Source organism: Apus apus, chromosome 15, assembly GCF_020740795.1.
Source record: "Apus apus isolate bApuApu2 chromosome 15, bApuApu2.pri.cur, whole genome shotgun sequence".
Lineage (NCBI taxonomy): Eukaryota > Metazoa > Chordata > Aves > Apodiformes > Apodidae > Apus > Apus apus.
Window position 1 is genome coordinate 12295159 of NC_067296.1, and position 12342 is coordinate 12307500.

The 12342-nt window shown below is 46.2% G+C and overlaps 2 protein-coding genes across 6 annotated transcripts in view; both read left to right on the forward strand.

The window, feature by feature from the left end:
* The window catches only part of OSBPL2 (oxysterol binding protein like 2), a 33081-nt gene extending 26089 nt beyond the window's left edge, over positions 1-6992 (forward strand). For all 3 annotated transcript variants that reach the window (XM_051633124.1, XM_051633126.1, XM_051633125.1), the window contains exons 11-14: positions 1294-1422; positions 2211-2334; positions 3027-3117; positions 4267-6992. In XM_051633124.1, the coding sequence (XP_051489084.1) occupies positions 1294-1422; positions 2211-2334; positions 3027-3117; positions 4267-4369 (447 nt within the window). In that variant the 3' untranslated portion in view covers positions 4370-6992. The remainder of the gene's footprint in view (positions 1-1293; positions 1423-2210; positions 2335-3026; positions 3118-4266) is intronic.
* Positions 6993-7847: 855 nt separating this feature from the next.
* The window catches only part of ADRM1 (ADRM1 26S proteasome ubiquitin receptor), a 7116-nt gene continuing 2621 nt past the window's right edge, over positions 7848-12342 (forward strand). Inside the window, exons 1-6 of one of the 3 annotated variants that reach the window (XM_051633109.1) lie at positions 7848-7939; positions 8796-9006; positions 9275-9391; positions 9471-9594; positions 10012-10098; positions 12247-12328. In XM_051633109.1, coding sequence (XP_051489069.1) covers positions 8797-9006; positions 9275-9391; positions 9471-9594; positions 10012-10098; positions 12247-12328 — 620 coding nt within the window. In that variant the 5' untranslated portion in view covers positions 7848-7939; position 8796. The remainder of the gene's footprint in view (positions 7940-8795; positions 9007-9274; positions 9392-9470; positions 9595-10011; positions 10099-12246; positions 12329-12342) is intronic. The other 2 variants (XM_051633110.1, XM_051633111.1) reach the window with 2 other exon arrangements.

Here is a 12342-nt window from a genome sequence, read left to right on the forward strand (position 1 = left end):
AGGGTCTTGTATACCCTGGTTGCTCAATGAAAATTAAACAGAATTAAACAGAATCTAATAACTCTTAACATCAAGAGGTTCAAACTTTTATTAAAAAGTATTCACATCAGAAGAAGCTAGAGCAGCATGAGGCCTTGCTATTGGCTTTGGATTCTGTCATGGTACAGGCTTATATTTTGATTTTTTTTTTTTTCTTAAATAATAATGTTCTGTTCAGCTTATGAAAATCAACTCTTTCCTTCTTTCCTTCCTGTTAAATCTGTATTTAGATGGGGAACTGTCTTAACAGTAAACCAGATGTTGACATGGAAAGTAGCCTGAAAGAGTCTTTAGAATAATGAATGCTCAAACCAGATGATTGAAATTAGACTCTCAACCATATGGAGCTGTTTTGTACTGTATGAAACAGACCCTGTTTAACTTAATAGGGTATTTTTGAATAAAATAAATGAGCCGTGTCAGAGGGGGCAGAAGAAAAATAGACAAGGGGTGGGAGTGAGAGAAGCGAGGAAAACTCGATATTGTCACTCTAGGAGGTTATTGCCTCAAACTTCCCTTCTGGTTGTTGTGGTTTTATATGGTTTCTCATGATAAAACCCTCTGAAATTGCACCAGGTAGCTGTCTGTGTCCTATGACAGTCTCTCAGATTCTGAGGGCAGCCTCTTGAAGAACACTGTGTGATTTCCTTTATGCATTTTTCCTTTATGCACAGCAGTGCATCTGGTCACAAAGGAACTTGGAACACAACTGGCAGTGATCATAGTTATTAGGATCTAGATCACAGGAAATCAGACTGAAACAAGGGCATATCTGTTTTTTAATTGCACATCCAAATCTTTTGCAAGTGATGAAGCAGTATCCAAAAGCAGGCATGCCCCATTTCTTTCTTAGGCTCTTAAGGGAACTGGTTTAAATTGCAGTCATGGCTCATTTCAGCTTGAAGAGGTAATAGTCATGTTAGGTGAAATTAAGCTATGGCATGGCACAGAGGGGAGGCTAGAGGCAAGAATTCTGGAAGACATTACTTTGCTATTATTATTTTTTTTTTTAATGCAGATGTTGAAGTTGTATGTAGGTGGTGGGAGACTATTCAGAGATAACAGGAGCAAGACTGCGATAAAAATGGGAGGAACAACAGAGTAAGGAAAAGCAAACATGAGGGGTGAGGCAGAGGTACAGGAGCGTGTTTAATATCTCAAATTTGAACAGATTCTTCAGCAGTCATTATAGAGCTCTAGATGAAACTGTCCAATTTCCCTTTGTTCCCCTGCCAAATGTTATCTCTGTTTCAGACTGAAGATGTTATTAAATCTGAAAATGATGAGGCTGATGATATGCCAGAGGTTCAAGACACGGTGCAGTTCATACCAGGCAGTAAATTGCTTTGGAGAATAAATTGTAGGCCACCAAACTCATCCCAGGTAACTGTTTCAATCAGTCTCTTCATTGCTCTCCCTAGTGACTTATCCAAGAGAACATGACTAATGTTCTAGGGAAACCTTGTTGCAGGGTCTGTTCTTAGCATCCATCCTGACAAGCTCTGGCAGCTGCTGCTGCAGCAGCACGGTTACACTGCAGCAAGATCTCTGCTTCCTTTCTGTGCTGGAAGCATCGCTGCTGTGTCAAAGTTGGTAGAAAGATTCTTGCTCTGACTGCAGCTGCTTCTGTGCCTTAGGTTACCCTGAGGAAGCTCTGCACTTGGAATGGCTGAAATATGGATATAGGTTCCCTGCTGTTGGAAGACAGGCTTCCAAAAAATGCAGCAGCTGGATATTAGCTTCAATAGTTTCAACAAGAATTTTTGCTCTTTTAGGTGTGGTGTTTGCCTGTTCTGTTTTTTGCTTTTTTTTTATATGCTGGGTTTTTGTTTGCTTGTTTGTTTTCTGTACTTTTATGTTTCTTTTTTCATAAAAATCATGAGGCTGAATATCAAATGTGGAGGAAAATTTATATCGATCCTCTGAAGCAAAGACTGTTTAAAAAATTAGAGATGTGTTTTCCATCCCCTTCTGCCCTTCCTTGTCCCTCCCCTCCAACAAAAAAACACCCTAGTTTTGTGTGAACCTAACCCTGCTTTCAGGGTAACCAGTGGGAGAAGGTTTGACTCAGTCATTGCTCTTGGAAGTTCTGTTGTATCCACTGGGCATAGGGAACCTGGGTGCTGCTTTGCCAGAATAACTTGTGTTACCATCTTTAATTTGCTTTGAAGATGTACAATTTCACCAGTTTTGCTGTGAGTCTCAATGAGCTAGAAGAGGGCATGGAGGCAATACTGGCTCCCACTGACTGTCGGCTGCGCCCAGATATCAGAAATATGGAAAATGGAAACATGGGTATGTGTCTGCTGGGGGAAGTGTTTTCACATGATTAAGTTTGGAGAGGAATGACTGAAGGGAGGTTGGTTGATACAGGAAAACTGTCTTCAGCTTCTCATTCCCAGAGCAGCCTTAACTCTTTTTATCCAGTGTTAATGAACGTGCTTTTGAACAATCTATGATGTCTGTTTTCTCCAAAAAAAAAAAAAGTCTGTGAGAGCAAATGTATCCGGGGTGGATCCCAAGACTGCCAACCTATGTTATGGTGTATTTGCATGTTTGTTAACCTGGGGGGAAGTGGCAGACATCTCTTGCTCAGAAGTCTGTCTGGAAAGACACATGGTGAGCAGACATGCTCTGTTGCTCTGATATTGGTCAGAAAAAAACACATGGCCAAATAGTGAAAAAATCACTTCATTATGCTTGAGCTAAGTTCTTTCCTGCTGCCTCAGTGCAGTGTATCTGGCAGATAAAACACCAACATTTGTTTCAACACAGTGTTTGTAGTAGCAGCTTTTCTGAAACGGCACTTCCAGCTTTTTGTTGCCCGATATTGTCACTGTTCAGTGGGACCATGTACAGCAAATGCTTTCTCTTGCTTAAATAGACTGTGTCTTATTTCTGTGCAGTCTTTTTTGTGTGTTTTCTGCATTTTCGTTCCTATTTTGCTAAGTCACCAATTTCTCTTGGAATGTTTGCATGTTTGCTAGACGTGGCTAGCAAAGAAAAAGAGAGACTGGAGGAGAAGCAACGAGCTGCTCGCAAGGAGCGTGCGAAGGATGAAGTGGAGTGGCACACACGGTAAGGGGGGGAAGCTGGGCATTTGTGTAATGCTTGGAACAGTTCAGGGTACTGCTTGAAAACTGAAACATTTTAATTCAAAACAGTGTGTGTTTGGTTTCCTGTGTGACAGCACAATTTGCAGTTCACTGAAAGGGTCAATAATTAAATCATGTAGCTGGAAGCCAAAATTGCTGATAACTTTGTCCTGGAGAAATTCTCTAATAATAGATGCTGAAACCTGGCATTAATTAGCTACTGTGGTAATGCTGGATGGTTTTTGGTTTTGTTTTTTAAAACCTACAGAGGTCATATTTTTGTTAGATGAGACTTAATGTTTTATTAATTCTCTCCTTTAACCAATTCCTGTCCAGCTTTTGGCAGATGAGCAAGACATTGTGGCCCTCTAGGACCTTTTAGTTTGTCTCTTAGGACTTCCTGGCTTGGATACTTGAGAAATTGCTTTTTTGACTGAATATTCAAGTGACCTCTTAGTCACAGACTGCGTGAGGGAGTGATGTGTGATTTGGCTCCTTGGTTGCTTCTCCCAGATGACAATGCCAGGTAGTCAAGGGTGTGCTCAGCCAGTTAGTGCAGGTGCTTCCTTCAAACTTTGGGATGACTTCAGGAAATTCAGAAGAGAAAGCATTCTCTTCTAAAGCCTGGAGGAGCAGGCAAATTCCAGTTAATGCCTTTGAAAATCTCTTCCAGAGAGCATACAATTGTTTTCAGTCAACGTGGCTAAAAATTGAGCATCTGTTAATATTCTGTGCAAAGCACAGCTCCGTGGAATGAAACTGCTTCCTGTTCAGACAGGTTTACAAAAAGGATTGTGTAGCTGATTTGGCATTCTTTTAAAGTGAAAATTAGTATATAATCGAGATGATCAGTGTCATTTTTATTTGGAATAGGACAGCAATTTAAAAATCAATTTCATACTCCTTGACTTCCTGTAAAAACATAACAAAAAGTTCACAAGGTGGTGATAATTGCAGAGGGAGTTTAATGCTCAGTGTTTTACACTCAAAATATTTCCTGAGAATTCTTTTTTCTGATAAGAAAACCAGTGTGGTTTTACAATGTTGTGTGAAAGAAGCAGAGTGGTGTTTTTCCCCTATGAAAAACTTTTTTCTCTTATTGTTTATTTTCTTTTTCTCTTATTTTTTGCAGGTGGTTTCATCAAGGCACTAACCCACACACTGGGACTCCAGACTGGCTGTACTCAGGTGGCTATTTTGATAGAAATTTCTCAGACTGTCCAGACATATACTGAAGTTATGGAACCAATTGCTCATCTCGCCTGGACATCTAGTTACTAGATTTCATTCCAAGCCAGTCACTCTGGTGTCATTGATAGCAAAAACCAGCTTTTCTAAGTAAATTTTAACAAAAATTCTATTGGTCAACAATCAAGAATTTAATTATCACTAACGCTGGATTGCCAAATATTTAAGTACTGTTGCATTCTTTCCATAAAACTGCACCTGAAATTGTCATGTTTTCACTACTTTTCAAAGGGACCTTTGGTTCTTCATTTCCCCCCAACCCCAGTTTCCTTGTCAGGAAGATATGCTGTAACTGGTAGAACACATAACATCCTTGAAAACTAGGTAACTTCAATAAAATAGAGCTAATATCCTTGTTACTTAGTACAGTAGTGAAGAATCTGAAGTTTTTGGAACTCAGAGCAGGGATGAAAAGCTAATATGGTACCAAGAGGATCAGATGTAGTCCTGTGGACACTCCTGGTGAAGAGGTGCATGTGAAGCATCCGGACAATATGTAGCACTATCTGGGGCCTGGAGCTCCCAGCCCCTCTCAATAATTCAGAGGCTTGGGGAAGCAAAACCCCACTTGGGCTTCTCCAGCTGTACTTGTCTGTTACAGAGTCTTCACAACTTTTGGACACTGTGAGCATAAAGCTGTATACCTGTGATAAAATGACCTAAAGCATACAAAAGTTAGGAGAAGGGAAGCATTTAAAATTGTGCTTTTCTGAAGGCAAATGCTGTTTTGCAAATACCAGAAGCTTTGGAAGCAACTCTAGGAATGTAGAGGTGGTTACAATGTAAAATATATTGCTTTGCTACCACTCGGAGGCTTAAATCTTCTGCACTACCTTTGGCAGCTTTGGCACTGTGTAAGCTCCTAGACTAAACTTTTATTTGGAAGCACTTTGGTATCTATTTCCACACAGGTTCATGTTTTGGGGAAGTTTTGGTTTGCATGGTTTTCATTATTAGGTCATGTCTGTTTTGTACGTTGTGAAAAAGCTGAATCAATTTAAAGCTTTGGCAGAATTATACCTATTACAAGTTCTCTGTGAGCATGTGATGTCAAAAAGTGGGATTTTTTTTTTGTTGTTCCATATCAAACCCATGTAATATTGGAAATAATCAATTACTGAATGGATGCATTCATTTTCATTCCAGTGATACACTTCAGGGGGTAAGGAGGGAGAGAGGCTTGAAAATTTAGGTCCAGTGATTAGAACTAATCCTCATATTGCTGCTTCTTTTAGGAAAGTTTTTAATTGAGTACCCAGGCAAAAAATGTAGAGTGGCTGCACTGCTGTAAAGTTTATAGTAATTCAGAAATTCCTGGTGTAAAGCACCAGCAACTTGAGGACTTTGTGGGAAAACTGGTCTGGTTGTTATCCAAAACATATGTGGTTTCATCCAGAGAGTAAATTTTTGAAGTGCTTCTCTCCCAGCCAGAGGATTAAAAAGCAAAAGAAAATTAATATGCTTACAGACAAGCATTTTAATATCAGATAATGATTGGATGAATGTTACATTTTTGGGAGACTTTAGTTTTTTGTCTTCATTGGAAAAACAAGAGAAGCTGTAAAACTTCAAGGCAGTTAAGTCAGGGCCTGATGAGAAAGGTGCTGGTGGCAACTTTATTCTGCTGCCAGGGGTGGTACTTTGTGCTGGGGGCTCAGGAGCAGCCAGGGCCCCACGGTGCAGGTGGTGTTTGTTCCTGGTCAGAGCACAGAGACTTGAGCTTTTAATGGACATTGCTGATCCCTACGGGACAGCATTAAAATACTTTTTATAAAAAAATGAACTGTATTGACTGTGCCAGGCACTGTCACCCCCTTTCCAAGCTCTCTGCAAGCAGCACAGGGACCCCTTTGTGAGGTGAGGGGCGAAAAGGGGTCACCTGTGAAGCCAGTTCAGCATCTCATGGGAGTTTAAAACTTGCTTAAACTGAACGGTACGTTTAATGCTGGAGCAGTGGTTTTAAAACAATACATATGCATAGAAATTGCCTGAGTGGAAAAACTGTGGAGTGATTGCTCAAGAAACACTCCGTTTATAATTGTACAAGTTAGCATCCCTCTCAGCTAAGTTATTAATTAAATGAAGAGAACTAAACCCTTTTCACTTTGCGCAACCATGAAAAAGTTGTAGCAATGTGTTTAATCCAAACTTCAGTACAGAATCCTCATGGGATTTTAAAAAGGAGATGAGAAGATGTCTAAAGTAAGAACACTTCACTAGTTATGTCTTTACCCCATTCTCCCCTTCTTTTACTGTAACATTTTTAGTAAAATTTCAGGTTAGTTCAAAATCTCACTCTTTTTTTTTTTAAATTTTATTTATTGTTCTTCATTGACAACATTTACAAAATACTTTCCCCTCACTGCTGACACGTCTGTGCTTGGCTTAGCTGTGGGACTTTTAATGCTCTGGAGGTTTTATTTTCAATGCAGATCTCACCTCAGTAGTTTACGTGTCAAAACGTCAATAACTTTGCACCTTTTGAAAGAACAATGTCACTTTTATAACTTGATTAAACACTGTATATAAGATAACTGTGTTAGTTTATGTTCATACGGCTATGTAGAGGAACCATCCAGAAAGAAATTATAATAAATACTTCATACCCGATGGGCCTCTAGATGGTGGCAGAGATTTATTGTGTTTTAAGTGAGACTCCTCAGCAGGGCAGGAGGAGGCAGGGGTCACCTCTGCCTTTGTTCCAGCTCCTGGGCTCTACTTGTTGTTTCCACTGTGATGTTTTTTAGGTGCAGATGATTTCAATCAGTCTGGGTTCCTGGGTCCGGGCAGGGGGGACGTGTGGCCTGGGGTGGCAGGTGCTGAGGGCCCTGCCGGCAGATTTCTGCCCAAAATGTAGTGGGAGTGAAAAATCAAAGGGTTGCTGGCTGGCAGCTGTGTCTTTGGGGCAGCATCGTGAAGGGGGAGCAGCCTTTCTGGGTGTCGATGTATCGGTACCCGGGTGCAGGAGGAGGGGGAGGATGTACCCCCCGTCCTGCAGGGAAAACCATCTCCTTGGCATCGTTTTTTCCGGTTGAAGGATTAATTTCTCAGTACATTTTTTTTTTTTTTTTTCTGAAAAAAACGTTTTTTTTTAAACCCAAACCCAAGACTTTCACCTTCCTCTCAGGCCTGCTCCCCTCTGGGCCCCCCCGGGTTTGTGTTCTGCACCGAGGAGCAACATTTAACTTCCGCGCAGGTTTCTCTGTGGGGCTGGGCCGGGTTTTGCTGGAATTCCGCGCAGGTTTCTCTGTGGGGCTGGTTTTACGGCGCGGGCTCCGTCTCTGCCGGGCCGCACGAGGGACGCTCGGTCACAGGGAGCGGTTCCCGTCGGTGCTTTGGCCGCGGGGGCCCCGGCCGGGCCGGGCCGCGGGTGCAGGGCCGCGGGTGCCGGGCCGCGGGCCCGGGCCGAGGGGCCGGGCCAGCCCCGGGAGGGCAGCGCCGCCATCTTGCGCCGCCGGGACACGGCGGGGCCGCCCCGGGGCGGGCGGGGTTCAGGTTCCGGTTCCGGTTCCGGTGGAGCGGGGCGCGCGGGGCCTGCGGGCGGCAGGTACCGGCAGGTACGGGCGGGCCGGGCCCTGGGGCGGCCCCGCCGCGGAGCTCTCGGTGCTCCCGCGCCGCCCGCACCCTCGTTTGCGCTGGTTGGGGACCGGCCCGGGGACCGGCTGCCCCGCCGTGTGGCGGGGGAGCGGGGTCTCCTCCCGGGGGAGGCCTGAGGGGACGCGCGGGCTCGAGGGCCCGGCGGGAGCGGGGAGCGCTGGGCTGGCGGGAGCGCTGGGGCGGCTGCGGGCAGCGGGGCGGCCCGCGGGGCCCGGTCCCGCCGCTCCGCTCCTGGCGTGCGGGGCTGGGCCCGGGCCCGTGGCCGTGCGGGGCCGAGCGGCCCGGCAGGCCCCTGCCCCGGATCGGCCCCTGCCCCGGATCGGCCCCTGCCCCGGATCGGCCCCGGGCCGGCCCCGCCGGGCGGGTTGGGCGGCGGTGGGAGCTGGGAAGCAAGTGCAGAGTCATGCAGGCCGAGCCGTGTGGCGGTGCTGCCGCCCCGGGCCGGGAAGGGCTCCCCCGGGGCACACGGAGGGCGCGGGGCCCGTGCGGGGCAGCCACGGCCCCGCTGGAGCAGGAGCTTGAGGGGGAGCGCTCTAGTCGGGCTTTTGGCACTTAAAATGTCCCTGGTCCGGTGAACTAAGAGCTGCAGAGGGAGGAGGCTTCGTTGCCAGGCACTGTTTATGAGTGGGGATCTGTGGAGCCTCCTGCCTTTATCCTGGGCTCCACTTTAGCTCTGCTGGATTGCCCTGGAATTCTGCAGGCAGTGAGACAGATTCTTTCTGTGCAGCTCCCTTGACAAAGATTGAACTCTGGTGCTGAGAAGAAAGAACATGACGAGGTTTCTCATGGCATCTGCTGCTCTTCCTGTCTTTCCAGGATGTCTTCAGGAGCATTATTTCCAAGCCTGGTGCCAGGGTCCCGTGGCTCTTCAAGCAAATACCTGGTAGAATTTCGGGCAGGGAAGATGTCCCTGAAAGGCAGCACTGTAACCCCAGACAAGAGAAAAGGCCTTGTGTACATCCAGCAAACTGACGACTCCCTCATCCACTTCTGCTGGAAGGACAGGACTTCAGGCAACGTTGAGGATGTGAGTATGGTTCTGTGTTTCAGTGCTGAGGCTCTAAGGTGTGGTCTGTCTTGTTCTCTTGTTCTGCTGGCACTGCTGAGCAAGCTTCTCCAGGACAATTTAGGATGGGGATGCCACTTGGGGCTGACAGACCTGCAGTTCCAATATCCCCACTGCTCCTCAGAGCAGATGGAAGAAGATTCAGGGAGAAGGGTAGAGGTCTTTGGGGGGCTCAAAGGATTATCCGTATGTTACCTCAAATGCTTGTTTCCACTGCCACATTTTCCAGGATTTGATTATTTTTCCTGACGACTGTGAATTCAAGAGGGTGCCACAGTGCACTACGGGCCGTGTGTATGTATTGAAGTTCAAGGCAGGATCAAAACGACTCTTCTTCTGGATGCAGGTTTGTGGGAAGCCAATAACAAAGGCCTTGGAACAAAATATTTCCGGTTTGCCTCGTACCAAGAGCAGCTTTCTTGCAGGAGCCAAAAACAGACAAGGATGAGGAGCACTGCCGTAAGGTGAACGAGTACCTGAACAACCCACCCATGCCTGGTGCTCTGGGTGGAAATGCAAGTGGAGGCCACGAGCTCTCAGCCTTGGGAGGTACAGTCCATTCTCTGCTCCTTCAGCTCAGAGGCTTTGCTAAAAATGTATTTTTAGAGTGAGCACTTGCAGCTCCCTAGGCAGAAATTCCTGGTGGCTATGGAGGGTGAGCTGGGGACAATGCAGAAGTGCAAACATGCTCTTAACAAAATAAACTGTGCTGCTATAATAGGAATAGGCTGAAAGTTAAGGCTGCCAGAAGAAAATCTCTCTTTGTTTCCAGGAGATTCTCTGGAGTCTTATCTCTTTATGAAGCCAAGTAGCATTTATCTTTTATGACCATCACGATTCAGTAAAGACTTGAAACTGTTTTTTCCATGCAGAATGTGATGCCAATTAATCTCCTGCTGTTTGAGCCGGAGTGCTGTGAAAAAAAACATGTGAATATGTTTTGTTTCAGAATGTTTTTGTTTTTAGGTGAGGGTGGCTTGCAAAGCCTTCTTGGAAACATGAGCCATAACCAGCTCATGCAGCTGATCGGACCAACGGGCTTAGGAGGACTTGGTAAAATGCTTTCATATATTTATGCCAAAATGGTATTTTCTCCTGCCAGGTTAAATCTTACCTGACAATATTTTCAGGTAGTGCTGTTGGTTGGAATAGTGCTGCTTTCATGTGAGACAGCAAAGCTCTGCCTCCTAGATGAGCTAAGGGGCAAAGAAGGAGGCAAGAAGTGGAGGGTACCAGGTTCTACACAGCACACCTTAGGGCCTGGCCTGCAAGGAACATTGGTTCTGCTTCTTGCTCCACTGAAACTTCTCCTTCTTTTTTTCCTCCTTTTTGACACCTCTCCTCTTCCTCCTAAATATTCACTTGAGCAGGGACTGAAAACCAGGGACTCATCCCTGGTGAATGTCCCAGTTAGTAGGCTGTGGAGTTCGTCCTGCTGTCTCTGTTCCAGTGAATCTTTGTTGCAAAGTATGAAGGGTTGCAGAGGGAGGCTGGAGTGTGCCTGCCCTGTGGCACCCTAGGTAGAGGAGTAGGGCTGAGGTTGGGGCTTTCTCTCCTAATTCTCCTTTCTCCCTGCACTCTTTTCCTGTAGGGGATGAGGTGTGTTGGACTCTCTGCTGTTGTCTGTTCTTCATGCTCCAGTGGAGCATTTCCTGAGAAATCAGACCCTGGCATGGAAGGAGGCAAAATGATGCTTAGCAGGTGGCAGTGGCTAAGGTTGTGTGCTTGACGATCTGTTTTTGTGGATCTTGCTCATGTCTTTTTAGGTTCAGATGCAAATCTAATGTTAGTGTTGGAAGATTCTGTCTTTTTAGGATGTGTTTGGAAAATACCTTCCTCCTTAAAGCTTCATGGGACTCCTGAGAATGTCTTCCTCTTTATCTCAGCACTTTTTCTCAGTGGCTCTGCTTCTAGCTGTAAGACAGATTGACAGGAGACTCAACAGTAGCACAAAGAAAACCATCTGCTTGCCTCTGCAGATGGTGGTTGTGGTGAATCTGTGTGGATCTCTTCCCCACTTAGCATCTTGTTCTTTGGCATCTGGTTTGCATCTCTCTCAGGACTCTGCCTTTATTGCAAAGCTCCTGCAGCAGAAGAGCTTTATGGCTCCTGGGTAAACCTTCCTAGCAAGGACTGGCTGAGCAGAGTAGTGTGTGGTACAGCCTGCTCAGCTCCTCCTGCTGTCCTGTGGCTGTGGAAGCTCTGAGTAGTGAACATCAGTGTTAGGGGCATGGTGCTGTGGGCCTGGGCCCTGTACACAGGGGCTGCTGCTGCCCACCCTGACCTCCAGAGTTCTGCAGCTTCAGATCACCACGTGTTTGCTGTGGGAGCACTGTTGTTCTGTCCTCTGCTTGCAGGTTGTTCCCAGAAGGTGGGTGATGAATGCAGGTGCTTGTGTAGGGATGTGTATCTATTTAGACATGGTACAAGAAAGTGCTGATGGGAAGTGTGTGACAAACAGGGCATTTGGCTGATGTGGCTCAAAGGCCTTGCAGGGGGACAGTCAGTCACTGACAGCTCCAGTGGACCTAGGAGCCAGGCCTTTCCCCAGCTCTTCCTAGATGCTCTTGACTCCTGATGAGTCTGTGGTAGTTGGGATGTGAGGATGAAGGAGGCTGGTTCTGATTTCTGTGCATATGGCAGCTGGCTGAAAGGCCAAGTGTTGGTTTCCTGCTGTGCTTCCTGATTCCTGCTCCCATGGGAGCACTTTGTTTGTGTGCAGCGTTGTCCTTACTCTGCTGGTTCTGTTTGCTGCATCTCTGTTAGATTTGAACTGCAAAACTTGGGTGTATGGGGAGGTCTGGAGGGGCTCAAAGGCTCTGCCATCTGCTGAGGGCCTTGGGATTAAAGTTGAGAGAAAAGATGGCTTTTTGGGACCCAGCAGATAAGAGGAGAGGGCTGTGTTACAATGATCATGTATATAGAGCACAAATTGATTAATTTCATCCTTGTGTACATCTAGAAATAATTTCTAAAATGCATCTCTCAGGCAGTTTTCTAATAGGGATGCGAGATCAGAAAACGAGCTGTTAATGTACAGAAAGGGGTTGGGGGGGTGGCCTGGGCTCTTTCACACCCCTCCTCCTTTATTTTAGCAAATAAAACGTTTCAGGTACAAGAGTGACCTCTCTAGAGCAGAGAGGTGCAGAAACCCCAGAGAAACAAAAGTCTAAACCTGTTGTTGTTTTATGTTTGCGGAAGGTGGGCTGGGTGCGCTGACGGGTCCTGGGCTGGCCAGTCTGCTTGGCAGTGGGGGACCCCCCACCAGCAGTTCATCATCCAGGTAGGAGGCCTCCT